Below are 27,748 nucleotides of genomic sequence, written 5' to 3'. Positions count from 1 at the left end.
ATACACTCCAACAACTCATTACATCCTTCACTTATCAAATGGGGTGGTGTGTGTGTTTCCCCAAGTGCTGCACAAGACACTGCTTTTAGTGTTTAAATTATTACAGTCTTTAAGGAAAGTACTTTGGCATGTTATCAAGTACCTTGAAAGTGCCTCTCCTCTTTGACCCACCCTAAAAGAGTGTGAACTGGTTTGCTGCTGTTTTTCATTTTGTGTTTTGTTGTTATTTTTGGTATGTCATACAAAAAACAAAATTGGGAATACACTAAAATGTTCACCGTAGTTAGACCTAGGAGGTGGGGGGATTAAGATTAGTTAGTAGGTTGATCTTTGCCATGTTTTCAAGAGTATGCAATTGGAAAGATGTTCTGTCATCAGAATGGAAATTACTTCTTCTAAGTGTGCTAAAGGAAAGAGCAGGTCTGTTACCCAGCCTGCTTCAAAAGGCATTGCCTTTGCCCTGTGTTTATGGGCCTTGTGTGTCTCAGGGTTATGTAAGATCAGTGAGTCATCCCACAGAACAACATAAACCTTGGCCTTTTGAAAAACTGGCCTGCTCTGTTTTTTTGTGGAGTGTGGAATATGCTTTGAAACGGATTCCAGATTTCTAGTTAATTGTTTGAATTCTCTAGGAAGAATAAACCAAGCTACTCTACCGTCTTGTCTTTAATTCCTGCACATTAATGGTATGAAAACATCATTTCTAAACTTGGACCCATATTCTAGCTTTACCATAAATTTTGAAATCAAATATTATAGTCATTAAGTTAGATTTGTTGCTTAAAATTCTGCTGGTTCCTTTGACTTTATGGTCCTTTTCCCTCTCTACTATATCTGCTCTATTTTCCCTCTCTACTGTATCTTCCTTTTCTACCATAGTGCTGGATACCAATGACAGATTCCTGAGGAAGATCACAATTGGACAGGCTCCCACGGAGAAGGGGCACACACGGACGGTAACTGCCTGTTCCTTTCTAAGTAAATTAGTTTATGGGCACTAGATCCTTGCTGCTTCTATCCTCCTCCATCCCCTCCTGATCAGCTGATACTGCCAGCTGTTGTTCTGCCTTCTCCTTTGTAAAATGAGAGCGAGTAGGTGTGTGGTATTGAGCACTCCTGACAGTTTTTGCAGTAAATCCCATGTGTCACCTGTGTATTTTTCCCCCAGTATTTTTTCCTGGAGGTGGAGTGCCCCAAGTGAATATCCTTGTACATGAATTGATTAAGATTGCTTCTTTTTTGTGGCCATTTTGCAGTATGTCTCTTCGGTGTAAGAGCTTTTGAGTTAGTCCCTTGTATGTTAGGGAAACCATGATCACATGATTACAAGCTGCCTTCACAGGGATCGTTGGTCCTACTAGAACATTTATGCGTAAAAATCGACTACTCAAGGTCTTAGAATAATTAATTACAAATTTTTGCTGTTGGAAGGTTATTTTCATTAAGTTCTTTTTGTACTGTTCTTTTATTCTGTCCTTTTAAGCTATTTGTTTAAGCCTGGGATGCAAACAAGGATTATTTTTGCAATCCACGCTTCTGTTTAACACAGTTTTCCCTGATGCGTCTTTTCCCTGCCAACAGGCCCAGTTTGATATCTCCGTGGCCAGTGAAATCATGGCTGTCCTGGCTCTCACCAGTTCTCTAGAAGACATGAGAGAGAGACTGAGCAAAATGGTGGTGGCATCCAGCAAGAAAGGGGAGCCCATTAGTACCGAAGATCTGGTGGGTAGCCGGGCACTCCAGACTTGGCAATCCGTCTGCGTCTGTTGTCCCAGCATTTCTCAGCAGTTACCACTGACAAAAACTGTGGCATACTTAAGATGCTGCAATTAACTAATTCATATGATCTTGTTACTCACTATATAATTATGAAGTTTATAAAAGTACTTCATAGTGAGTGATAGATGGTATGCTCCAATAATAGACCACAGGTGGTTTGAGCAATATCTTCAGCCTGTGAGTATTTCCAAGAGAGGGTGTCTGACTTCGGTTTCAGAGAGCATCAGGAGTCCATGTGCGGCCCTTAGAGCTGAGCTTTGAGTCACCCCCCGGCCTCTCCCCATGACAGGCCTCCCTGCACAGAGGCCTCTCATCACGAGGCTCGGCACCACATCCACGCTGATGACCACATTGGGAACAGCTCAGCCGGTTCTTCTAATGGTCCTGCTATATTCATTGTCCACATCAGGATTATTTCTGAACTATCTACATGGTATTATGGAGTTTGAAATGAGATAATCTTATAGATTACTTTTTTTTTTTTTTAGCTGCGTTGGGTCTTCGTAGCTGTGCGTGGGCTTTCTCTAGTTGTGGCGCGCGGGGGCTACTCTTCATTGCAGTGCGCAGGCTTCTCATTGCGGTGGCTGCTCTTGTTGCGGAGCACGGGCTCTAGAGTGCAGGCTCAGTAGTTGCGGCTCACGAGCTTAGTTGCTCTGCGACATGTGGGATCTTCCCGGGCCAGGGATCAAACCCGTATCCCCTGCATTGGCAGGCAGATTCCTAACCACTGCGCCACCAGGGAAGTCCCCTAGATTACTTTTTTAAAAGCCTGTTTGTGTTCACATACACCAAAATGGTTGGCCTATGATTAGCGGTCTGTCAGATGAATCCGGAAAAGGGGGGAGATATTAATTTCCTGTTTTCACAGTTAATGTGTATAAGAACAGAAATTGTTTTAAATTTTTACACCAAGCCAGGAACTTAGAAACTCATTAAAACTGAATATAAGTGGGATCCATAGCTTTATCTTACAGTGATACCAGTTTGTTCATCTGTGGCTGGATGGCTTAAAAAGAGGGACCTGATATGTAAGAGTTGGTGTTGAACTCCTCTGTAAATTTTCAGATTAAGGTACAGGAGACACATATTAAATCAGGTTTACAGCCATTTCTGCCCAGACACCAAAGTTACCTATAATTCAGTATTCTTAGGAACTAGCGTTTCCATACCGTAAATGAGTCTAAAATGGATTATCCACATCGATCAGCAACAGAGCTTCACTGAGATGCTTGTTTCCAGGCTTATGTATTTTTCCAGAATTTACATATGGATGTCATTTTCATTCTCTCTTCTCCGTTAAGATAATTGGCAACTTTATTGTATATCCTGAAAAATAAATAAACAAATGAATGGGTGGTCTAGTTTAGGTAAAAGTACTCATTGGTCCAGGATGGCTAAAAAAGGAAGACCTAAGAATGTTGAATTTTGGCTTCAAAAGGTAGGTTTTTTGCTGGTGGGAATCAACCCTTCATGCCTTTGTTTTGCAGGGAGTGAGCGGGGCATTGACAGTACTCATGAAGGACGCCATCAAGCCCAATCTCATGCAGACATTAGAGGTGAGCAGAGTGACTCCTGCCTTCCTGGATTGGTTGTAAAGCAGATTGTTCCTGGGGAGTCAGAGACCTTCTCTCCCTGGTCATCTCTTTCTTCCCATTCTTTCTCATAGTTGTGACTGGGACTTTACTGAAATCTAAAAGAGGCGGCTTCATACTTTCCCTTGGGAAGTCTTTTTCTTTCGGATTCCAGCTAATTTTGGTCCCCTTACCGAGTGGTCCCTTTTGAAGCAGGATGCGCAGCTTCGCTCACGATGTCTTGATTTCCACAGGGCACTCCGGTATTTGTTCACGCTGGGCCATTTGCCAACATCGCACACGGGAATTCCTCCATCATTGCAGACCGGATTGCACTCAAGCTTGTTGGTCCCGAAGGGTTTGTAGGCAAGTGTTTTTGCAAAATCAGTGATAGACTGTTTTTTCTTTTAACATCAAGGGAGTTGGGATGGCATTTTTACAGTTGCTTTTCTCGTGACAGTGACTGAAGCGGGATTCGGAGCAGACATTGGAATGGAAAAGTTCTTTAACATCAAATGCCGGTATTCTGGTCTCCGCCCGCATGTGGTGGTGCTTGTTGCCACTGTCAGGGCTCTGAAAATGCACGGAGGCGGCCCCACGGTGAGGATCAGGAGTTGGAAGAGGCTGGTTCTCAGAAATGTTCTGAAGGCTAAAGGGAAACTGGATGACTTGTGCCAGTTTCTTCATTAAGCTGCTCTTGTCCTCATGACTAATGGGTTGCCAGAAGCAGGGGATGTTCAGACAGCTCTCGTGCTGGCCGCCTTATCACTCCTAGGCAGTACCAGCTCTTGGCATTTTAAGAGGGCCGAGGTTGTCTTCATGGCCTACCTTTCGGAGCAAAACACCTGATAATATCAAAACCCCTCCAAGGACATGTGCTTGGCTATACTTACAAAAAACTCCTTTATGTTCAGACTGTTCTTTTTAAATCTGAGTCCCTTTTCCCTCTAACGGTGATGCTGGCAGCCAGCCAACCAAACCATTTAGCTGAGATAGAGGTCAGCCCCTTATTGGGAGGTGGGTGCTGGGCAGGACCGGTAACAGCTTGGAGTCGGGGGAGAAGGAGCTCCAGACTGCCTCCAGGTGATGGGGAGAAACAGGTGAGCATGGTTGATCTTCAGCTCCAACCTGAACTTTGTGTTTTCCTGAGTTCATACTGCTTAGAAATTGTACTTTCTGCTCTATTATTTTAACACCTTTTCTTCAGCACCTGCATGTGAAGACATGGTGCTCGTTTTCAGAAATTAGTTGAAGTATTAAATTCCTGTCCTCTGGGAGCTGGTCTAGTAACTTGATAAATAAGACCTCCCTCACCTACAAAAGAAACTCACTGTTTCTTAGTGTAGTGATCAGGGGTTTTCCTGTTATAGCAGTTCTCAAGAATGTTGGTCTCAGAACTTCCTTACGCTCTTAAAAATTATTAAGGGCCTAAAAGAGCTCTTTGTTCAGGTGAGTTATGTCTGGTGATATTTACTATATTAGAAATTAAATATTGACATAAATATTAACATAAATAACATTTTTTTAAGTGAAAAGTGACTATATTTTCCAAAACAACATTTAGGCATTGTACGTTTTTCAGATCTCTTCAGTATCTCGCTTAATCGAAGACTGATGGAGTCTCATCTTTGGCATTTGATCTGTTGTGATATCACATGTTACATAATCTTTGGAAAAGTCCATTGTATACTCAGGAAATAATGAGAGTGAAAAGAGCCATAATGTCTTAGAATTATGGAAATAGTCTTGAACTCTTGGACCCCATGAAAGGATTAGGTCCCCACTAAGGGGAGAGCCACTGCTCTCACAACCCCAGCACACCTCTGCAGTCGTACTCGTCCCCGAGGCGCTCCTAACCCAGGATGCCCCTTTCTGCTAGGCGTGCAGGACGGACTCCCTTTTCCTTCCTGATCATAACCAACATTTCTCTCTCTTGCACCCCCTCACTCACCCTCACGCCTTTGCACCTCCTCTCCTGATCTCATGTCTGGAAAACACTGTGGGCGCGTAAGCTGGCAGCACTGAGAGGAGAGCTTTGCGCACAGCTCTGCCAGGACCCTCGCCTGCTGCTCCTGTTACCTGCTGGAGCCACGTGTGGCCCGGACCGTGGGCTCAGGTCCCTGCTTCGTGCCCCGCCTCTCTGAGGCCCCTTTGGAGTTGGAGCACCATGGTGTCTCTGAGGAAAGGGAGCAGAGCAAGCTGAAGGCTTCTTAATCACTGTCCATTGCCCAGTGGGGTCCCTGGAACTGGCGCCTTCACCCCTGTTGCACTTCCCTGTGGATGCAGCAGGGCTGACCCACCAGGTACCTCTGGAACAGTGAGCACCCACAGAGGAAGAAAATCCTTGTGTGTTGTTTCCCTGTTGTTCCTGTTGCTCACGTGCCCCATTCAGCCCCGCAAGGGAGTGGGCTGGCTCCATGGACCAGCTCACGGACCCGTCGCAGGGCATCTGACTTCACGGCAGATGTCTCAGGGTGGCTTTTGCAGGGCTCACAGCTGCCTTGTTCTCTACACTGAGCTTTACCTCCACCCCCACTGCTGTGTGCTTCACTCGCTGGGGTTATTGCCCCTGCCAAGGACACGTCCCTTCCCTCACCTGCCTTCATAGATTCATCCCTTCTCACCTCTTCAATTCAGGCCACGAAGGTCTCCCACTCTGCTCAAAGCAGTCATTTTTGTTCTGTCCCATAGTTTTGGTCATAGCTCTAAATCCTTAGGGCAGAAAACAACCTTCTACTGCTGTGTATCCCACAAGCATGCAGCTTCTGGCCTTTAACACATGGCAAAGCACTGTTTGAAGCCGAACTCTAATTGAAGTAGAAAATGCCTCTGACTTTGCTTCTTTTCCTTCCAGGTTACTGCTGGACTTCCTCTGCCCAAGGCTTACATAGAGGAGGTAACTTCAGTCACTTCTAATTACTTGGCCTAGAAAGCACCACGTTCTGGATCAGCATTTCCCAACCTGGCCCATTTAGAAATGACTGGGCTGTCGCTATGACCCAGGGTTGCTCTTGGGAGCAGGGTGTGCTAACAGGCCTGCAGTGTGCTAAAGAACTGTACTAAATGAAACAGGGAAGAAATGCCTCATAAAGCAATTGCCCGCATAGGATGTCAGTAAAACCGCTCCCCTAGACCAGTGGTTGGTTCTCAACCAGGAGCAACACCCCCCATCCCAACCCTCACCCCAGCACATTTTGCAATGTCTAGAGACATTTTTGATTGTTGCAACTTGAGGTGGGGAGTGCTACTGGCATTCAGTGGGCAGAGGCCAGGGATGCTACAGTGCATAGGACACTCTCCACTATAAAGAAATATTCAGCCCAAAATGTCAGTAGTGCTGAGGTTGAGAAAGCCTGCACTAATCTCATGGAAGTTTCCTTGTCTTCCCTGCATTAGCTCGTTGATTCTCAAATGCCGTTCATATCAGAAGCAAGTAGAGGCCTTTTTTGAAATGCTTTTTCCTCTGCAGAGTTAAATCCATATTAAGGGGCCAAGATAGGGTCAGCATCCTGGTTATTTTTCTAGGCAGTTTTCATAAACTGATTTGGTTTATGGCATTAAGCAGGGGCTCAAGGAATTGTGAGCTCAAACCTTTTCATATTTATATCATTAACCATCGAAGAAACATCTCTAGCACCAGTTTGGGGTTATCATGTGAGAGATTAGGCCCCCGAATGAGATGGTAAGCTCGGCTGCTATCACTGTTGATTCAAGTTTTTCTGCCTTTTTTGGAAGCTTTTAAATTGTCAGGCAGTACAGGGTCACTTTTCAGCCCCCAAATGAAGTAATTCAAAAGCAGCTAGCAAAGAATTGCTGGTGCCTTCAGTTTGCCTGTCTTCTGAGTTATGATTTGCCTTTTATGGTCATTTGTCTGATTCATGCGTAGGAGGGGAATTCACAGTTCTGGCCCTCCTGCCACCCCGCAGCCTTTCCTGCATCTAATTAGAGCAACTGCCCCTCACTGGCCCAGCTGGTGTCTTCGTTTAAGAAATTCTACTTATTTAAAACTGTTCTCAATCAATCTTATGTATTAATTGGTTTTCATGTGACTAGAGGTAAGGAATTAGCTGTGCTCTTTAGAATGTCAACTAAATTCTAATCTCAGTTTTCAATTATTAAAGGGGGAAAAAAGCATAAATCATGTTTATAATGATCTCAGTTGTTTTCTATATCTTACCTTTTTTCTGCTGTTTTATGAAATCCACAAACCAAGCGCTATTACTGCTAGGTTTTACTCACGATCTAGTGTACTTATTTTTATATAAGACTATGATATTTTCATTTTTAAAATACTTAATGTATTTTAAGCTTATATAATAATATACCCTTGGTAAAAAAAATTAAATAATACAAGAATATAATATATATATGATTTGAGTCCCCAGTTAACAGTTGGTGCGTATCTCTCAACATTTAAAAAAATTCCATGAATATGCACGTGTATTTTTGTATTTGTCCAAAAATGGGATTAATTAATCTCTTCATAGTTTTGCCATTTCAGTACATCTTTGAGAGGTTCCATGCTAATACAGATATTCGCACTTTTCATAACATGTACCTGATACATATTTATCGAGTGTGTATATCGTGATTCACTGGCTCAGTCCCCTACTGAAGGAGCTTTGTGTTGTTTGCAGTTTTCCCATGCTGCAAGCAGTGCTCCAGGAAGCATATTTTAAAATATTTTAAAATGTGTTTCCTTAATTACTTTCCTTTAAATTTCATAGTATTTGGTTCTTAAAAATGGTATTTATCTCATTTCTGACACAAGAAGGTTTATGGTTCTAACACAACATTGTAAAGCAACTATATACCAATAAAAATTAATTTAAAAAAAAAAAAGGTTTATGGTTGAGTTCATTTAAACCCGTGAAAGCATCACTGACGACTCCATGTTTTCTGACAAATGCCACACACTATGTATGCTAGGCCCTGTCTTCTGATGGCAGGGTCTGTGCCATGCTGAACAGAGTCGGTTTGTACTGCTGTACCATATAAGTACATACAATCTATAAAACAGGGGTCGTAAATATAATTTATTTAAAGGCAGCTGATTCCGTTCAAACAGCAAATAAGCTATTAAGGTACAGCACGATGAGGGCAGATGCACCAGCAAATCTCACCCTTTCAGGGCAGCCAGGACAGGAGCACAGCTCACCCTAGGGCTGCAGGCTCCAGCATGTCTCTATTGGCTTGTCCTGACAGTGAGTGGCTTCTGGGTCAAGGAGACAGTTTCTCTTTTAAGAAAAACCTGCAACTGTTTTCAGTTCTGCTCTCTGACCTCACAGACCTTCCACTGTTGTTTCTGCAGAACCTGGAGCTGGTTGAAAAAGGCTTCAGTAACTTGAAGAAACAAATTGAAAATGCCAGGATGTTTGGAGTTCCAGTGGTAGTGGCCGTGAACGCCTTCAAGTAAGTATAAAGTGTAAGAGTCGAGGGGGACTGTGGAAAACGGCCAGCAAACATCTCCTGGTGCTGATTGTGCAGCCCAGCTTTTAGCTTTGTTCTCTTCTTCAGTTACTGCTATTGGTTATTAAGCCTGTGCTTTGGGAGCTGTTGATGAGAGCCTGCCATATGACAGGCACCGCATATGTCACAGGGGACTCATCACCTCACTTGCTGAGGGTCCAGAGTCAGATTTGGCTCCTGTGGGTGCCCTTCTCCACCAGGTGAAGTGGGTAACACACAGGCCAGAAGTTAACTGTTCCTTTTGGTCTTTAAAGGCCTTTTGTGCTAAGAGAAGGTCATAGCCCTACACAGTTCCATTAGTTCACCAGGCCTGGTAGGATGTTGTCTTGACAATTTGTTAAACGTATTGAGCTGGAAGTGTTCCTGTAAGAGAACTTGTGTGGGTTGTTTAGTTATTGTAATGCTGGTTTTGGTTTTGTTCTGATGGTCTAATCACAGCAAAATAGGAAGCAAAATTTTTGAAAAGCTAGTATTTATCGATCCCTTATGATGTGCCTAGAATGTTATAAGTACTTTGCATGTATTTACCATCTAAGCCTCATAACATCCCAATGAAATAAGTGCTATGATTATGCCCATTTTACCCATGTGGACACCAAGGCACATAAAGTTTAAGTAACTGGCTGAAAGTCACCCAGCTAGTAAATTGTGGAGCCAGGGTTCAAACCCAGGCAGTATTACTTGATTAGTGTCTGTTTATCAGTGGGTAATTCACATGGGTTTTAATGGCAAAAATATGACCGATTCTGTCCTCTCCAGCCATCGTCAATGCTTTAACATGAAGCGTTGCCTTTACAGGACAGATACGGAGGCCGAGCTGGACCTCATCACCCGCCTCGCCAAAGAACATGGGGCTTTTGATGCTGTGAAGTGCACTCACTGGGCAGAAGGGGGCAAGGGCGCCCTGGTGCTGGCTCAGGCCGTCCAGAGGGCAGCTCAGGCACCCAGCAGCTTCCAGCTCCTCTATGACCTCAAGGTGGGTTACCTGCTGTATGCAAAAAAACAAAAAGCACAGTGCAGTTTCTGTGTGGCTGCTTCTGCTTAGAGCCTGTGTTTAGCAGCTTCAGCCTGTGGGTTTGATTCCCATGTAGGTGAGTTACACGACCACAGCCTGGACTCTCAACTCCAGACAGATTTCTTAACAACACACGTTGCTGCTTACGGGCAGAGGAGGGCGTCCAGGCAAGAACACCCCAGGAGGTTGGCTCACATCCTAACTTTGAAAAGACTCACAGTACAGTCCCTTTGCTGGCAGGAGAGAGAGGGTTACATATAGAAGCAAGAGTCATGGCAAATTGGCAAGGGGCTACATCAAACTCAGAAACATTTTCTCCAATATAGGGGAAAGCAGTGTGGTCCGAAGTGTACTTCCTGGTACGGGCGCTGCCTCAAGTTCAGAGAAGCACCCAGGTGCAAAACCAAAGCACCTTGGCAGGCTTCAGCATTCTTTCCATCACTGAGTAAATTATGGTACATCTGGCTCAGGCAGAAGCACTGCTTATTCTGGGATGCAGTAAAGACAGTTCACAAAAATGTTGTTATTATAGGGTTGTATTTTGTTTTCAGTTCTCTGTGTATTTCAGGATGTGATTAGACATTAAGTAGTATGCCCACAATAACTGGAAACTGTTAGGAACATGGGATGGATGTTGAAGCTAGTTCTGCTTGTATTATCTAGGCTGCTTTTTGGCTTGGTTTTTAGAAGATAATCATAAACTTTCAAAAATAGCCATAAAAAGGTAGACGGAAGAAACCCTATTGCTCTTGAATTTTAACAATCTCGTTTTCTTTGCCCCTTGCAGGTATAATACTCTTATATCTTAGTTACAATTAATTAACATTCTCCTATTGACATGGACATTTTCCTGTTGAGCTTTAGTTTTATAGACTGGTTTGAGAACCTGTTCAACCAACCATCTTTTTAGGAAATGCCCTAAACACAAGTTTGCACACAAATACAAAGCATTTATAGGCACCCTTTCTAAGCCGCATCCACAGTACCTGAATTAGGAAACCCAGTCCTTGAAGGCGAGCAGGAAGCCTGGAAGAAGTGGGGTAATGAGGACTTTATGACCCATTTCTACTTGGAACTTTTCTCTGTTCTGACAAACAGGAGGCTGCCACTTTTTGTCTTAAGCATCTGTTGGTCTTAAATCACTCCTCAACGGAAGTACTTTTGCTTCAGAAGTTCTGAATATGCCTTGGCATTTATAGAGCTCCAATTATAAGAGGCATATGAAAGTAGTTCCTATTGGATCTTTATAAAGCTGTAATTGAATAGACAATTATATTTATTTATATCCATTATACAAAGCCCCTTCATAAATGATCACTGTTTAGTTGAAAATGTTTATTTTCATTATTTAAGATAATTATTTCTTTCACCAAACAAAACTCAGTGTTCTCTTAGCCTTAGTTGCTAGGGAGCATAGAGTCTGATATTGCCTGATTTCAGTGATTTGCTCACCCAGGTTACCTGTGAATAGCTGTCCTTCCCATTTCCTTTGGGTAGTTTCTCCCTGTGCTGTTTGCTCTGAATCCTAGTGCCTTGAGCTAGGCTGCAGGAGCATTTAAGAGGCCAGGCCCCACTTCCGAAAGCTTTGCCCTGGAGGAAGCAGCCCTGGGCTTCCTTGTTAGACCTAGAGGTCACTGGTTGGACCACTGGCCTCCCTCTGCTGCACTGTTTGCACAGGTGCCATGGAAAGCATATCCTTTCCCACCACACCCATTGCATGTTGGTTGTGTAAGTCACTAGGTTGTTTAAATATGTAGATGATCTAAAGAAATATATATATATGTAGATGATCTTGTTTTTATAACAATTTCTAAGTAGCAGCAATTAACGATCGGTATGTTGTGTTAAAGATAGCATCTGCCTCTCCTGTACACACCAGGGGTTCTGTGAATGGATATCAGTTGCCTTAGTTCATAAACAGTATCCCAGGTCTGCTTTGACAGGAGACTGATCTTCGTTATTGGAGCGTTACATTTTATTTATGAAGAAATAGTTATTCTTGAGTAGTGAGCAGTATTGTTTATGATAGTGAGGTCTTAAATACACACACACACAGTAATTTTACACCTGTGGGACATTTTCCACATATAAAATCTGGGGCTTGGTAGTAAAAAAAAAGTTCTAATCCAATAAACCTCAAACTATTTGCCTGTTTGTGTATGTGTATAAAAACTTCTCTGGCCCTTTTGGGGACTCTGACCTGGAACATGGCTGTAAGTAAAGGTTCGTGTCCTCATGGGTGTCTAGTCATGGTCTCCCCTCTCTTTCCTGTCTGTTAGCTCCCAGTTGAGGATAAAATCAGGATCATTGCACAGAAGATCTATGGGGCAGATGACATTGAATTGCTCCCCGAAGCACAGCACAAAGCTGAAGTCTACACAAAGCAGGTAGATGTTTGGTTGGTTCTTTCAGCTCTTTGTCCAGCAGGCCTTGGGGCCAGAATCCCTGCATTCTTCCAGCCCACCGGGCATTGCTCCCCTCCTCTGGGCGGCAGCCTTCTCCCCTCTTAAATACTGAGCGTGGATTAGGTGGTCTGGTCCCAAGTTCTTTATCTACCTAGAGGTGGTATGTGAGTGTGGGAAAGCCATGAGGAAATATGGGGTGTCTTTATTGAGAGCCTTTAGTCGTACCTTCATGTCTGCTCCAAGCTATCATTTTTAACTGGTTATATAAATGAAAGTGAAATATTCACTTGTGGGATATGGTCGTGAGTGCTTACCTCCTTCACCCAACAAAGGTTTTTTTTTTTCTAATCAGTAATACCTAAGCTGGAGGAGGGCAGTGACGTAGAGATGTATGTAAAGGGAGTTGGATGTTTCAAATAAATTGCAGAAGCCATATCAGCAAGGTGCCCGGGTGTTCTTCGTTGCGTTGCCAGCCTTTCATTTGTCCCACTTCTGTTCCTGTCTTTCCCCAGGGCTTTGGGAATCTGCCCATCTGCATGGCCAAGACACACTTGTCCTTGTCTCACAACCCAGAGCAAAAAGGCGTGCCCACTGGCTTTGTCCTCCCCATTCGCGACATCCGCGCCAGCGTTGGGGCTGGCTTTCTGTACCCCCTGGTGGGAACGGTGAGTGAGCGCTGCAAGCAGAGAGCGCTGCTTGTTTACCCGTGCTTCTTAAATTGATTACTGAAGCCATCACGCAAATGCCGAATTAGCAGAGTTCATTGCTGAGGAGAAAGCTGGAGTCGGGCCCGTTACGATGAATCGTCTTGCTATGGACCATCTTGGTCTCAGTTCAAGGATGATGCTGTGACTGCTTGTACTGAATAATAATACTGTTTCCCAGTGGCAGTATGACCTTGACTGAATCCAGGATGGGCTTGATTCGTAGGCTGTGGTGGTGCTTATATATAATCACAACTGACTTTTTTGGGCACCTTTCACAGACTGACTCGGTCCTCCCAACCAGCCCCTTTGAGGCTCTGCACCTCCCAGGTCTTCTCGACAGGCCTGGAGTTTATGCCTGAAATTCAGGGAATGCATCATTTTTGAGTAAAGAATTTTCCCCTTAAAATGTGAGTGAACCCTGTAGATATGAAAGGGGAGGGGGTTTATTTACACTTTGAGATGATTTGATTATCAAATCTCATCTTACAGTTTTCATGCATGTTTAAGGAGGAAAATTGCTAATAGGGAGGTAGAGGAAAGCTTAAGGACATACTTGCAGTTTGGACTAACTTTGTCCCAGGGTCTGCATTGATCCTGTGCCCAGGTTCCCCCACAGATCTGCCCAGTGTCCTACATCTGCAGATTGTTCTTACTGCAGTACAGGATCGAAATAATAAACTAAGCCAATACACAAGTAAAGGAAACCAATAGACCTCCTTTTGGAGCTTCTTTCAGTATAGTAAGAAAGCAGTAGGAGGTGATATGATAGTTGAAAGTACGGAACATTAAAACTGAATCCACTTTCACCCCTGCTGGTTTTGGCCTTGGGCAGGTTATTAAAGGTGTGAGCCCTGCTCTTGTCAGCTCTCTGTGGGGCAGCGTCATCGCGTCACAGTGGTGGTCAGACAGGGTGTGTGCACCAGTGCCCCTCAGCCCCTCCCTCCAGAGGCACAAGGCGTGCGTCGCTCTGCTCCGAGACATCAGTGCCTGGGGTTTGTAGAAATTCCCTTTCAGTAGGAACGTTAAACCATTTACCCAGCACCTCGAATATTGCAGAACGTGTGTTGTTTCCGGAGAAATTATCAGCACCTAGCAGCTGAAGGAGCAGTATTGTCGCTGCTACTTTGATGTGTGGGTGCAGAGGGGTGGCTGTAGAGACGAAAGCAAAGCTGAAAGTGTCAGGCTGGGATTTTCTCATCCAGAACAGACTCTCACCTTAGAAGCCCACCTGGACCAAGACGTTTCCGCACATAATCTAGACGCCTTAACAATTACTGTTCTTCAAGGTTTCTGATTGCCGTTGGGGCCTGAACAGGGTTCAGAAGCCTTGAGAGCATTTTATGTACTAATTCAAGGTGTGGTGGCTTCTTTTTGGAGTTTTATATCTAAGTTCCTATATGTATGTACACATACTCTTTTCTTTTAAAAACATTTTCTGATTATCAACATGACCAATGTTTAAGGGGAAAAAAGTCCTCTTTGGGAAAGAGTAGTACTGATAATTCTACTAATCGCTATTTTGGGGATTATCTTCAGAATTTTCTGCCCATGTGCACATGCGTGTCTACATCAGTGGGCACCTGTCCTTCATCTTTTTTATTTAATTAATTAATTTATTTTTATTTTTGGCTGTGTTGGGTCTTCGTTTCTGTGCGAGGGCTTTCTCTAGTTGGCAGCAAGTGGGGGCCACTCTTCATCGCGGTACGCGGGCCTCTAACTATCGCGGCCTCTCTTGTTGCGGAGCACAGGCTCCAGATGCACAGGCTCAGTAGTTGTGGCTCACGGGCCTAGTTGCTCCGCGGCATGTGGGATCTTCCCAGAGCAGGGCTTGAACCCGTGTCCCCTGCGTTGGCAGGCAGACTCTCAACCACTGTGCCACCAGGGAAGCCCTGTCCTTCATCTTTAGTGTCATCTTCAGGCTCTTAGGCTAGGGCGGAGGACCAGTCCCTTCCTTTTTCCTCCTTGTCCCCACGCTCAGCAGTTGCTTATCTCTTACAGAATGTGAGAACAGAGACCCATGACAGCTACCTGTAGTAGGTTCTAGGAAGTATTGATTGGCGCTCAGATGTCAGAACCAGCTTTTGGGTTTTTTTTTTGCGGTACACAGGCCTCTCACTGTTGTGGCCTCTCCCATTGCGGAGCACAGGCTCCAGACGCGCTGGCTTAGCCACCATGGCTCACCGCCCTAGCCGCTCTGCGGCATGTGGGATCTTCCCGGACCGGGGCACGAACCCGTGTCCCCTGCATCGGCAGGCAGACTCCCAACCACTGCGCCACCAGGGAAGCCCTCTATGACATTTTTATAGTTAAGTTGTAGAAGTTCCACTTAAACTCTTTTCCTGTCTAGATCTGATTTGAAACTTGTATGTATGTATTCATTATAAAGGACATTGTTACAGGTTAAAAATATACTGAGTTTTCCACTTACAAGCCTTACAGATTTATATCTAAGTAGATGTTTGTCAAAGCCAACTCTTTAGAAAAAGAAGCAAGTGTAAATAAAATCCATGAGCATCGCAAGTTCAGGTTTAGAAGGCCAAATTGGACCAGTAAGAACAGTGATTGTAAAACCATCTAGATTAGGTACAGAAATGTCTTGGCCCAAGTTAAAGGATACTGATTCCTAATGTTGTGTTGCTGAAGCAAAAATAATATGGGTATCTACACAAGACTCATTAAAACAAAATTAAACAGCAGACAAGCCCTGCACCTCCTTTTGGTTTTGTGATGTGAGGACCAAGGGGGTGAATAACTGACTCCTCAGCCCCCCCAGCACCTGCCATTGTGGGACGAAGGTGGAGGCACCTCCTCAGCCTCTTATTGCACCAGGCTGTGTGGGAGCCTATGAGGAAATCTGGTGTTTGGTTTGCTGGAGGACTCGAGGGTTTCTCTCTGAGATCATAACAGGATCAGTGACTTGGTTTTTAATATGTAACATGAAGAGTGCCATTTTATGGTTAACTATAAAATAATATTCTGTCTTTGTGCCTTGAGCTTTCTAGCTGAAGGGAAGGTGAAAAAAAATCATATTAAGTTTGTTTGTAATGCTATTTTGCATCTCCTAGATGAGCACCATGCCTGGACTCCCTACCCGGCCCTGTTTCTATGATATTGATTTGGACCCTGAAACTGAGCAGGTGAATGGGCTGTTCTAAACAGGTAAGTTGTTTCTGGTGAAAGTTCTGCTTTTTTCCTTATGAGGCATGTTTATGAATTATAGGACTCCAGCTAAAGCTACGAAAGCGCAAATTCAGTGCTTTCAAAAGATTTCTTTCCAGACATCAGTGAGAGGAGAGGGGGCAGTAGTGTAACCAATGAATGAAATACTTACATTTCAACATTTTTGGAAAAAGAGCAGGGTTCATCACAGTTTGGCAGCGTAGGGTGGAAAGGCGCCATCCAGTGAACTAAGGAGGGACCCCAGTGGAGGTTAGACCCCCTCTGTGGAGCCCCAGGAGGCTCCGGGCTTGGAGCTGATAGCACATTGGAGGGCAAGAGCAGCTGAAGGTCTGCATACTCTGAATAGACAGTTGGCACACAAGAGTGAGTAAATGTCCCAGAAAGTAGAAAAGAGAAGGAAGCAGGACCAGTCCAGGAGTTCTTGGGTCTTAAATGAAGGGCCCCCAAGTACTCATCACAATGAATGGGCCACCCCTGGACATATCCAGGTGAAATTTCAGAAACATCAAAGATGAAAATCCTAAAAATCCTCTCCAAAGAAGAAGAAATGGCTTTTGCCTATGAAAAAAACTGAGAATTAGCCTGAACCTCTGTCTTCTTATCAGCAGTAAAAGGCTCCTAGACAGTGGAGGAATGCCCTCCAGGTCTACGGGGAAAGATGACTTTCCACCTGTGTTTACACCCACCAAATCTATCCAGAGGTTTTCAGACACACACAGTTTGGCACCCCGACGCCTCTTCCTAGGAAGGGATTTAGCAGTGTACTCCAGCACAGCGAAGACCAAAGAAAAGGGAGACACGGTTTTCAGGAAACCAAAGCCTGGTCTGGACTGTAAAGAAGGGGAGTCCTGACAACTGCAGGTGACCCAGAGTTACAAATCCCACATGGAACAGGAGAAGGGAGGAATTGAGAAAGAGTAGAGAGAGCTAGAAAGACAAGGGTGTCAGAAGGGTAATTATGCAAAAGAAAAGCTCTAACATTGTTTAAGAATGTAAAGGTCCAGGTGGAAGCAAACCGTGGCCATCATCTGGGCAACTGTAAGGGTGGTTGCTCATAGAAGCACCTCTGCTTACACAGCAGAGAGACCATGTGCTAGATGCTGGGGGAGCACACAGAAATGTCATCCTGGCTCATGCTTGGTCTGCCCTTGAACAGTATTCACACAGCCATAATGTAAATGCTGTCCATTGTCTTCAAGTCTATGGACAGACCCCAGAAGAGCTGGCAGTGGGAAGGGAGGTAAATGTTGACAACTTTGACAGTGAGAGAGGGTGATGGTGCTGTGTGGAAGGGAAGAGGAGATGTTTCAGCGCTTAGAGAAAACTATTTCTTGTTTCATTTTCCTTCCAGATTGTCCATCTTCAAGAAGCAACTTTGAAAGTTTGGCCAGTGTTTATTCAGGCCTCCTATCGGGAAGTGTGTGGAAGTTGAGAGAAGTCAGTCCCGGCCCCGAAGATTTTCTGAAAAATAAGTAGTGGGAGTTTTCCCAGAAGCCTTTCTTCAGTCTTAATTCCCACCACTGTGTATAAATCAACACAAATCATTCATGCACATGCCTAATTACTTTACTGCATCCGTAGAATAAAAGTAAATAATTTTGCAATCTCGGTGTTCAAATATAAATTGTAGCATTAACAGACTGCTGCCCTAGCTCTGCTGTCCTGTGTGATCTGGGAGACCCCTTGGACTGAAGAAGCAAGTTGTAGTGTGTACTATATGATACATTGTGTTTAAAGGGGGAAAGGTGCATGGCTTGTGTGTTTCTGGGAGGACAGGAGACCTCCTGAGAGGGCTGAGAGAGAAGTAGAATCCAGAGGACATGCCTTTTTGTCATATACTTTTCTGTATTGTTCTTTTTTTTTTACGCCGAGAAAGTATTGCTTACACAGGTTTTTGTCCTGAATTTCCTTAGAATTCCCGTTTCTGTCACAGCTTTAGCACCATTTTTTTTTTTAATTTATTTTATTTATATATTTTTTTGGCTGCATTGGGTCTCCGTTGCTGCGTGCGGACTTTCTCTAGTGGCGGAGAGCAGGGGCTACTCTTCATTGCCGTGCACAGGATTCTCACTGCGATGCCTTCTCTTGTTGCAGAGCACGGGCTCTAGGCAAGCGGGCTTCAGTAGTTGTGGCTCACAGGCTCTAGAGCGCAGGCTCAGTAGTTGTGGCACATGGGCTTAGTTGCTCCACGGCATGTGGAAGCTTCCCGGGCCAGGGCTCGAACCTGTATCCCCTGCATTGGCAGACAGATTCTTAACCACTGTGCCACCAGGGAAGCCCAGCACCATTTATTTTTAATAAGTCCTCAGGAAGGATGGTCATACAGCATTAACTGTAGGGTAGCTCTTTCTGCTCTGTTGGTTCAGCACATATTTATTGAGCTTCTACCCTGTGCCTGAGCTCTGTCTCCCTCCCTACAGGATGTTTTTTCCCTCACATGTTTTCCCTTCTCTTCTTGTTCTTTATCTTCTAACTCTGTTCTTCCTCTCCCATCTTTCCTCCCTTTTCCCCTTCTTCTTCCTGCATTGGATCCTTCCAGAAGATGTTGCATCCCCACCGGTGCCAGTGCTAAAAGACTGCTAGCATGGGCAGAGCAGTGTTTTTCCTGGTGTCCTTGGTTTTATTATTTTTAATCCCCTAGGTGTGATTGTAATAGTGTCGGTTTTGCAGTTTAAAGAAATGATGACAGTGCTTTGGAGGGCATATGGCAAAGGGGTCATGAGCACGGAGCCCCAGCTCCACCATGCTTTGTATACTGCCTGGCACATTGTACACACTCAGTGATGTCATTTCCTGTTCAAAAGCATCATTTGGGCCCTGTCTGCACAGAGTTCATTGTTTCTAGTGTTTTTTAAAATGTCCTATAAAACCTCATCTGGATGGGACTTTCTGGGAATTCAATTTGTAAACAGGGGAAGAAAGCAGTCTATTGTCAGACGTGGTGACTTAAAGATCACCTTAAGGAATTCAGGCTTCCTCATATCACCAAAAGCCATGTGGGTTTATTTATTTATTTAATTTAAAAATTTTTCTGGTCGCACCCCACGGCATGTGGGATCCTAGCTCCCCGACTGCACCCGCTGCATTGGAAGCCCGGAGTCTTAACCACTGGACCACCAGGGAAGTCCCTGCTGTGTGGGTTTAAATCTTTAATATTGATAGAAGTAGTGAACACAGTTGGTGGGAGAGGGTAAGTGGAGGTTTATAAGGCAAAAAAACAGCCCTAATACAATAAATAAGCCAAATTGTCTTTACCAGGTATTGCTTGGAGTGAATGGACTAATGCAAGAATTTTCCTAGAAGTAAAATATGCCTTCAGTAAAATTTCAAATGGTACAATTTGCTCTTTCCACTTGGCAATATACCTTGGAGGTCTTGCTCCATCAGCAGTTTGGGATTCATCTTGTTTCATATGGCTGTGGAGTATTTAAACAGTCCTTCTGATGGACACTTAACCATTGTTTCCTGGTTTGGTAGCTACAGGCCCAGGCTGTGGGTGAATAGGGACCAGGATGGGAGAAACGGTATGATCAGTAGAGATCAGATAAATAAGCAAGTGATTTTATTGGCACGCTGTATCTGGTGATGTTAACAAGATAAGCTGTAGGTAGGATAATTTCTCATCAGATTGGAGATATATTTAGAGCCTGTTTCTCATTATATAATGAAAAGCTACTAATTGAGTAGCAGACAATGATATGGGTAATAACTTACTAACTGTCACTTAAGTGAGTTCAAGGATGACAGGTTTCTTTCCTGTATGAGGTACTGGATACATTTTTTTTTAACTCAGATATGGCATCGGGTTCTAGTTGTATTCTAAAGAAAAACGACAGTGCAGTATTTTATTTATAGTTCTGTACTCTGTGAGTGTGTGTGTTGGAGGTTGGAGATGAGTTATATGTAATACACCTTACAGAAATCTGCCCTTCAAATACAAAATCAATTCACCTCTTACCTCAAACCACTCTTCAGTTCCCTTTCAGTAGTCGGTTTTTTTTTTTTAAGAAAAGCAACTGGGATAAGATCTTACAAGTCCTTAAGATGGCCTTTATTGCTTTTAACCTATCACTGATTTCATTTCCAGTTACTTCCTAATAAGACAGCTATTCTACCCTGTCTTCATCTAGATAAGCTCATCTTATTTTTGCCTGAAATTGTTGCAAACTCCCAGATCTGCTAGATTTGAGAAAACTTGGATCTCAATAAGTAATTGCATCTCAGTTGGTTATGAGTGGCATGGATTTCTTTTGGCTTGTTTAAAGTTCAAAACTGACAGTAAGCAGGGTTAGTAACTCATCTGGGGATATAAAACATCTTCACAGCCTGGTATTCAATGAATGAACAAAGATAAATTGAATTCTTAATTATAACTACTATAAATTAGATGCTTCTGGATTTTCCTGTTTTACAGCTCTTGTCTCTAAGATCTTGACAGCTTAGATTCAGCTTTGCTGTTGTGTCCTAATAGTGCTTTGCTTAATAAGTTTCAGTGGAAGCTATAGAAACTTAGAGGTAAAATATATTCTTGGAAAAACATCCAAAAATGGGTAACTGAGGTTTACTCTCAAAGATCATGATCCTATTGAAGAAAAGAGTTAAGTACAACTACTTTTCAGTAGTTCTTCCCTTCATCATAATAGGTTCTTCATCTGCCTGGGAGGGGCCAGAGGAGAAGGCAGGAATTGTGCATCCCACGGGACCTCACCTCTGGAGCTCCCAGGAATGCCGTTGTAGGTAACATTAAGCCCACTCTCATTGTAACACCTTTCATTAGTGTTAAATGCATTGTACACAATGGATTATGTGTACAAATAAATGCTTATGGTGCTTTTCACTAAGGCTAGGAACTTGTTTAAAGACTCAAAATGTGTGAAAATACACAGCCTACCTAGTCAGGCAGGAGGGTAGATATTGCCTGTGCCCTTTGCTCTGATCAGGACTGGAATCGTGAGGAAAGCTGTCTCCTATTCTCCATGCCCCGCTTGAGAGGAACAAGGTTAAGCAGCCACCTAGGAATATCCTGAAGGGAAACATGGATAACTTGTAAGCTACTTATTCTTGGAAATATATATAAGGTATAAAGGATGGATGGGGCTGGGTTCCTGTGTTCTGACCTCGATGGCACACAGGTTGCATCATCTCTGCCTGCCTTCTAGATACTTATGAAGACACGGGTTTGTGTCTTGGGCCTCTGAGAGGATTTGGCAATGAACCCTTTGATACCCAAAACTTTTCCAGGAGTGGGTTTGGGTGTAATGAGGTTTTTCTCTCTCAGTTCATGTAATTTTCTCGCCAAACGAGATTCACTGCACAGTTTTGAATCCTACTTTTAAAATGTGGTATCTGCTGTGACTTAAATATTCAGTGGGGCGATTTATAATGGGAGTACCATAATTTAAAATTGGATTTTGCTACTTTGCGTCTGAGAAAATGGGAGGCTTATGACCCTGGTCCCCTCCCCATCTGCCAGCCCTCTCTTTTCTCGGTGGCCCCCGATGTGGTCGCGCGCCAGGGATTCGCGCCAGGCTGGGAGCGCCCGTGGCTGGGCGAACTGCTCTCGGAAAGACCTTCCGATCACCCCCTCACCCTCCCCCGCGCCCACCGCCCCTAGCCCGGCCCCGTCCCGCGCCCGCACCCTCCGCGCGCATTGGTGCAGCCGGCTGTCTGTCCCCGCCCTCTGGGGGAGGGGGCGCCGCGGGGCTGCGTTCTCTGCAGAGGGCTGCTTGCTCCGGGTGCGACCGTGGCTTCCCGCCTACCCGTGCGCCCAGCCCAGCGAGCGCCCCCGCGACCTCGGCGACAGCGTCGACCAGGGACCCCGGCGCCCGCGGTAAGTGAAGAGGGCGAGTAGGTTGCAGGTAAAGGGTGCGGACCGGTGCACCTGCGCGGCAAAGTGGGCGGGAGGTGCCCACTGGACACCGGGAATCCGGGCCGCCCGAGGTGGCCGGAGTGAGAATCGGGAAGGTCGTTTGTCTGCAGAAATCTCCAGCCAGCGCGACCCTCGCAAGCTCTGCCCACATCTATCCTCTGCGCGTTACAGCTCGTGTTGCTGGTAGCTTTTTTCCTTCTTTCCCCTTTTGGGGGAAAATAGAGTGCCGGGTTCCTGGACATTATAATTGTGCAGATAGCTTGAAGCTGGGTTATGTCTTCCACGCCCGCCCCAGCACTTTCCTTTTTGAGTACTTTCTGCTACGCTCTAGCTCCTGCCATAAGGCGATTCAAGCCGAAGGAGAGACGCCCTCCTCCAGGAGAAAGCTTCGTGGTCCACACCTGGCGCTGGGAGAGATTCACTGCTTTCCCCAGGAAGTGGCTGCTCTTTGCCTCCGTGCTTCTCTGCTCACGGGAAAAGGGGAAGGGGTATTTTTTGTGGCAGTAGACTTGCGATTCTATCAGGAAATTACAACAGGGACTTTAAGATTGCCCAGGCGATAAAACTATTTGTGCAGGTTAAGGGAGAATCATTTGCAGTCTAATGTCCTGCAAAGTTTTAGTATCTACAGGCTGCATTTTCCCCATTTCAGTTAGGTTTTGTTTGGGTATTTATTTCTGCATCATGATATACATTTAAGTGAGCTTCTCAAGCAGTTGTCTTTGGGCAATCCAGATTAGTTTCAAATGATACATTCCTAAACATGATCCGATTTCAGTATTTCTATTAGCTATACAGCCTCTGGTTAATAAAAACTCTCAGGCACTGAGAACTCACAAGAGGTGACGAGACTTAAGGAGCTATAATCAGCTGTGGTTCTTGTGCTTATGGAAACATCGTATGAGGAGGGACACTGTAAAATGTTCATATTTTAGTTCCATCATTGTTCTAGGATGACTTTGCCTTTCTGTCAGGGGCATGGAGTATGTAACACTCAACCTAAGAGAATATTTACTTAGATCATGAACTGATTTTCAGAGTTCCAATTCCTTCTGTGGTTCACAGAATCAAGAGCTACCCAAATAAACCTTCAACAGTGAAGGATTTACCAAAAAAAAAAAAAAAAAATACAAAGAAAGAGTCCCTTTGCTTATTTTAGGACATCCATCAACTAAAATTCATAGGATTTTTGTTAGGTGATCACCTCACGTCTCTATTCATTGGTACCCTCATACCGTTCTGTGGATTGATTTAAAATATACCTTTATATTTATATGTAACTAATCAGTTTGCCAATTGCATATCTTATCAACTTATTTCTGGCTTTCAAATTAGTTCCAGAACCACAAAAATAAAATATAAAGAACTGCAAAAGCTTAAATTTTAAAATAGCAAGAACTCAGTCTAGTCTTGGTTCAGTTATCAGTTGATGGGCTACATTATGGTAACACAACCATTTAAGCAATTTTTAAATTTTTTTCACTAGCGAGTCTAGTGCAGATTAGCATCTCCAAACAATTCATTTTTCTGATGAAACTCTTAAAACCCAGTTCCAGAGGACGGGCTTTAGAAACAGGCAATCTTGGGTTGAATCTGAGCTCTGTTATCGATTAGCTGTATAATCTAGAGCAAGTTACTTAACCTCTCTAGGCCTCAATTTCTTCATCTGTAGATGGTGATACCACCACCTACTCTGTAATGTTGTGGGAAGATTAGAGATGTAAAAGTGCTTATTAGCACTTCCTGATAGACAGGAGTTGCTCAATAAATGTCAACTATTATTACCATTCACTCTGACCTTCAACTATGTGCTCGTTATGGAAAATGTCTGAACTGCAGATACTTAGAAAAAAAAGTCAAAATTACACAAACAGATTTAAGAGTGGAGAATGACAGTAATGTTAAAAATTTCCCAAGGCATGTATGAAAAGTAGCACCTCCTTCATGGAACATACATTTTTAGAACAGAAACCTTATGGTATAATGGAAAGAACATTAGAGAGTCAAAGTCTTCAGTTCTAACTCTGGCTATGACCTCATCTAACTGTGTGGCTTTTAGCAGGCCAGCTGCCCACTCTGGAGCTCAGTTTCTTCATCTGGCTCGACTTGAATAATCTCAAATAATCTCTAAGATCCTTTGCAACTTCAGAGCTCTTTACTGCATTAATAAAAATTACACCCTGCCCTTCATTGTTTTTTGTTGTTCATGGTGGTGTGGTGGTTTTTGTTTGTTAACTTGCAATTCAGAGTCATAAACGATTCGTAAAGACAACACAACTCCAGAACTGATAAAATAATATCAGATTTGCAGAGTAATCCAAAATGAAGTTTTAACAAACAGACAGCAAAAGAAATTCACACTGAAATCTTTTGGATAGGGCAAAAGTAAACCCCAATTTTTATTCTCCAGTCATTTTAGTAAGTTATTATATGGGAAACATGCCCAGTAGAACCATATGCATTCAACTGAAATAGTCTCTATAGAAAACAGTAGGCTGATGGTGAAATAAAATACCACTCTCTTTTCTCTTATCAGGTTGACCCTTAAATAAAACAAAAATCTATCCAGTAAAAGGGCTTTCATGAAGAAATTAAAGAGATAAATTACAAGTAATAGTGAAACAAGGCATTTTTATAACTGGAAAAACCACCTAAAACAACTGTATGGAGTAAGACGAAAGGAGTGATTACATCGGGAAGAAATTTTACTTAGTGTGATATTTTTGCCTACTTTTTTGTCATAAAAGGCTGCTAAGGAAGAGAGGATACAGATTTCTAGAGAAAGAAAGAGTGTAATATAAAAATGGAGATCACAGTTCCTGAAATACAAGTAGAAAGCAAGGATGAGAAGAGATCAGCAGAGGTTAGTCCTCAGAATGAGAGGCAGGAGGAAAAAGCATCGACGCTTTGCTTCAAGAGAAGAAAGAAAGCAGCCAAAGCAATGAAGCCCAAAGCTGGCTCTGAAGCTGCTGATGCAGCAAGGAAGCGTCCCCCAGAAGCAGGAGCTTCTTATCAGCCAGAGCCCCCCGGGGGGGCCTGGGCTTCCATCAAACGCCTTGTAACACGCAGCAAAAGGTCAGATTCTTCAAAGCAGCCAAAGCCCTTTGAGGCCAAAGTGCAACCTGAAATCAATGCTGAGGATGATAATTCTAAAAAAAAGGCAAAATCCAGACTCAAGATTCCCTGTATAAAATTCTCAAAAGGGGAGAAAAGAAGTAATCATTCCAAAATTATAGAAGACTCAGACTGCAGTATCAAAGTCCAACGACAGGCTGGAAGTTTGGATACAAAAACTCTGACCCAATCAGATGACCAGGCAGCAAAGACCAAGTCGAAGCAGGATGTAAGGGAAGATGTCTCACAGAAAGGGAGTGATGAGGTCTGTGAACCAAATGTGAACAACAGCATAACTTCTCCTGGAGAGAAAGTGATTTCAGTAGAACTTGAGTTAGATACAGGGCATTCTGCTATTCAAACAGGAACTCTAATCCTTGAAAAAGATATTGAAACGCTTGAGGAAAAACAAAGCATTCAACCTCAGCAAGCAAGCCCACTGGAAACTTCAGACACAGAACACCAGCTCCCAGTGGTTTCTGATGTTCCTCCCTCACCTGCAGTCCCAGATCAACAAATTCTGGAAGAAGCCAGAAACAGTATCCTAGAAAGTGGACCAGACTGGAAAGACCGTGAAAGTAAAGAGACTGTTGCTGAGGAGAGCAAGCCGAAAGATACTGAACTGAGCCAGGAATCAGATTTTCAAGTAAATGAAATCACTGCAGAAAAACCCAAACCAGAAGAAAGCAAAAGAATGGAGCCAATTGCTATTATTATCACAGACACTGAAATCAGTGAATTTGATGTTAAGAAATCTAAAAATGTCCCTAAGCAATTCTTAATTTCAATCGAAAATGAGCAAGTGGGGGTTTTTGCTAATGATAGTGGTTTTGAGAGTAGAACTTCAGAACAATATGAAACACTCTTAATAGAAACAGCTTCTTCTCTTGTCAAGAATGCTATCCAGTTATCTATAGAACAGCTGGTTAATGAAATGGCCTCTGATGATAATGCAAAAAGCAATCTTCTACAGTGACTTAATTTCCACATCATGGGAGGGAAAAAATGCTTAATGGTAAATTATTTTACATATTTGTGGTATTTCTTATTCAGTAACAAATGAGAGATTTAACATCTGTAGAATTTAAAGGTACAGTTCAAACCCAGAAGTGCTAAAGAATTAAGTTGTAAAATCCTCCCTTACCACTGAAATGTAGCCACTTCTGGATTGAAGGAAGTCAGTACAGATTGCAATGAAAAGTAATATCTAGGAAATTGCTAAAATGGTTTGTGGAGATTAGACTGCCTGGGAGAAGCAAGATGTATTTATTGAGCACTTGCCGTATGCCATAAGCTCTTTAATGTCCTCTGATGTCACAAAGCCTGGTTTCCTTTTAAAAGTTCAACACTGTGTATAGGTTAACATCGCATTCTGTTTTCAACAACTTTTTTTTTACAGTGCACTTTTATGTTGTATAAAATGGTGATAAGGTGAGCTATTTTTGTGAATGTGTGACTTATAGCTGTTATACTCCTAGGTAGTAGTCTTACCTCAAAAAAATACTGCAGGGCTTCCCTGGTGGCACAGTGGTTGAGGGTCCGCCTGCCGATGCAGGGGACGCGGGTTCGTGCCCCGGTCCGGGAGGGTCCCACGTGCCGCGGAGCGCTGGGCCTTTGAGCCATGGCCGCTGAGCCTGCGCGTCCGGAGCCTGTGCTCCGCAACGGAAGAGGCCACAACAGTGAGAGGCCCGCATACCGCAAAAAAAAAAAAAAAAATACTGCAAACCAAAAAAATAATAGTTTGATTAAACATGAGTGGTTTTCTAGTCTTGCTCAAGTTCCTTACAAAAGCCATTCACAAATTACTTCAAACAGGCAAATAATTACCAAGTGCAAAGGTGTGGAAACAGGGAGTGCATTTTCCATCTCCATCTTTCTTCTGCCACAAGCAGACCTGTATAAAAATCCACTTGCGCACGCGGGCTTCCCTGGTGGCGCAGTGGTTGAGAGTCCGCCTGCCGATGCAGGGGACACGGGTTCATGCCCCGGTCTGGGAAGAGCCACTGCGGAGTGGCTGGGCCCGTGAGCCATGGCCGCTGAGCCTGCGCGTCCGGAGCCTGTGCTCCGCAACGGGAGAGGCCACAACAGTGAGAGGCCCGCGCACTGCAAAAAAAAAAAAAAAAAAAATCCACTTGCGCATGGGATCATCTGCTGAAAAGCTAAAAACAAAAAACAGGGTTTCCCTGGTGGCGCAGTAGTTAAGAATCCGCCTGCCAATGCAGGGGACACGTCGGGTTTGAACTCTGGTCCAGGGAAGATCCCACATGCCGCAGAGCAACTAAGCCAGTGCACAACTGCTGAGCCTGTGCTCTAGAGCCCGTGAGCCACAACTACTGAGCCTGCGTGCCACAACTACTGAAGCCTACGCAGCTAGAGCCTGTGTTCCGCAACAAGAGAAGCCACCGCAATGAGAAGCCCGTGCACCGCAACAAAGAGTAGCACTCGCTCACTGCAACTAGAGAAAGCCCACACGCAGCAACAAAGACCCAACTCAGCCAAAAAATAAATAATTTTTTTAAATTAAAACAACAAAAAGTGGATTATTTTCCATCCAGGAGAAGACAAACTTCCCAAGTAACAGATTACCACATATAACACACGATTCGTCTTGCAAGATTAAATCTCTGGAGACTGTCTTC

General features: G+C 43.8%; 2 protein-coding genes across 8 annotated transcripts in view; both read left to right on the top strand.

Annotated features, from left to right (window-relative positions):
• MTHFD1 (methylenetetrahydrofolate dehydrogenase, cyclohydrolase and formyltetrahydrofolate synthetase 1) overlaps positions 1-17,732 on the top strand; it is a 58,579-nt gene extending 40,847 nt beyond the window's left edge. For all 7 annotated transcript variants that reach the window (XM_082649648.1, XM_082649643.1, XM_082649646.1 and 4 more), the window contains 12 exons: positions 880-956; positions 1,582-1,722; positions 3,267-3,335; positions 3,605-3,716; positions 3,811-3,950; positions 6,205-6,246; positions 8,662-8,762; positions 9,618-9,795; positions 12,114-12,221; positions 12,752-12,904; positions 16,012-16,105; positions 17,478-17,732. In XM_082649648.1, the coding sequence (XP_082505774.1) occupies positions 880-956; positions 1,582-1,722; positions 3,267-3,335; positions 3,605-3,716; positions 3,811-3,950; positions 6,205-6,246; positions 8,662-8,762; positions 9,618-9,795; positions 12,114-12,221; positions 12,752-12,904; positions 16,012-16,101 (1,211 nt within the window). In that variant the 3' untranslated portion in view covers positions 16,102-16,105; positions 17,478-17,732. The remainder of the gene's footprint in view (positions 1-879; positions 957-1,581; positions 1,723-3,266; positions 3,336-3,604; positions 3,717-3,810; positions 3,951-6,204; positions 6,247-8,661; positions 8,763-9,617; positions 9,796-12,113; positions 12,222-12,751; positions 12,905-16,011; positions 16,106-17,477) is intronic.
• A 7,054-nt stretch (positions 17,733-24,786) lies between these two features.
• On the top strand, positions 24,787-26,371 carry AKAP5 (A-kinase anchoring protein 5). The gene has a single exon (XM_082649651.1). The coding sequence runs from the start codon at positions 24,799-24,801 to the stop codon at positions 26,083-26,085; it is 1,287 nt and encodes a 428-aa protein (XP_082505777.1). The 5' UTR covers positions 24,787-24,798; the 3' UTR covers positions 26,086-26,371.
• Positions 26,372-27,748: the final 1,377 nt, after the last annotated feature.

This window comes from Grampus griseus (assembly GCF_964374135.1).
Source record: "Grampus griseus genome assembly, chromosome: 2".
Lineage (NCBI taxonomy): Eukaryota > Metazoa > Chordata > Mammalia > Artiodactyla > Delphinidae > Grampus > Grampus griseus.
The sequence above is the reverse complement of the archived record's forward strand: the minus strand, read 5'-3'. Positions and strand labels throughout refer to the sequence as shown.

Coding starts and splice junctions, on each gene's coding strand:
- AKAP5 (XM_082649651.1), top strand. CDS start 24,799: ATGGAGATCACAGTTCCTGAAATACAAGTAGAAAGCAAGGATGAGAAG.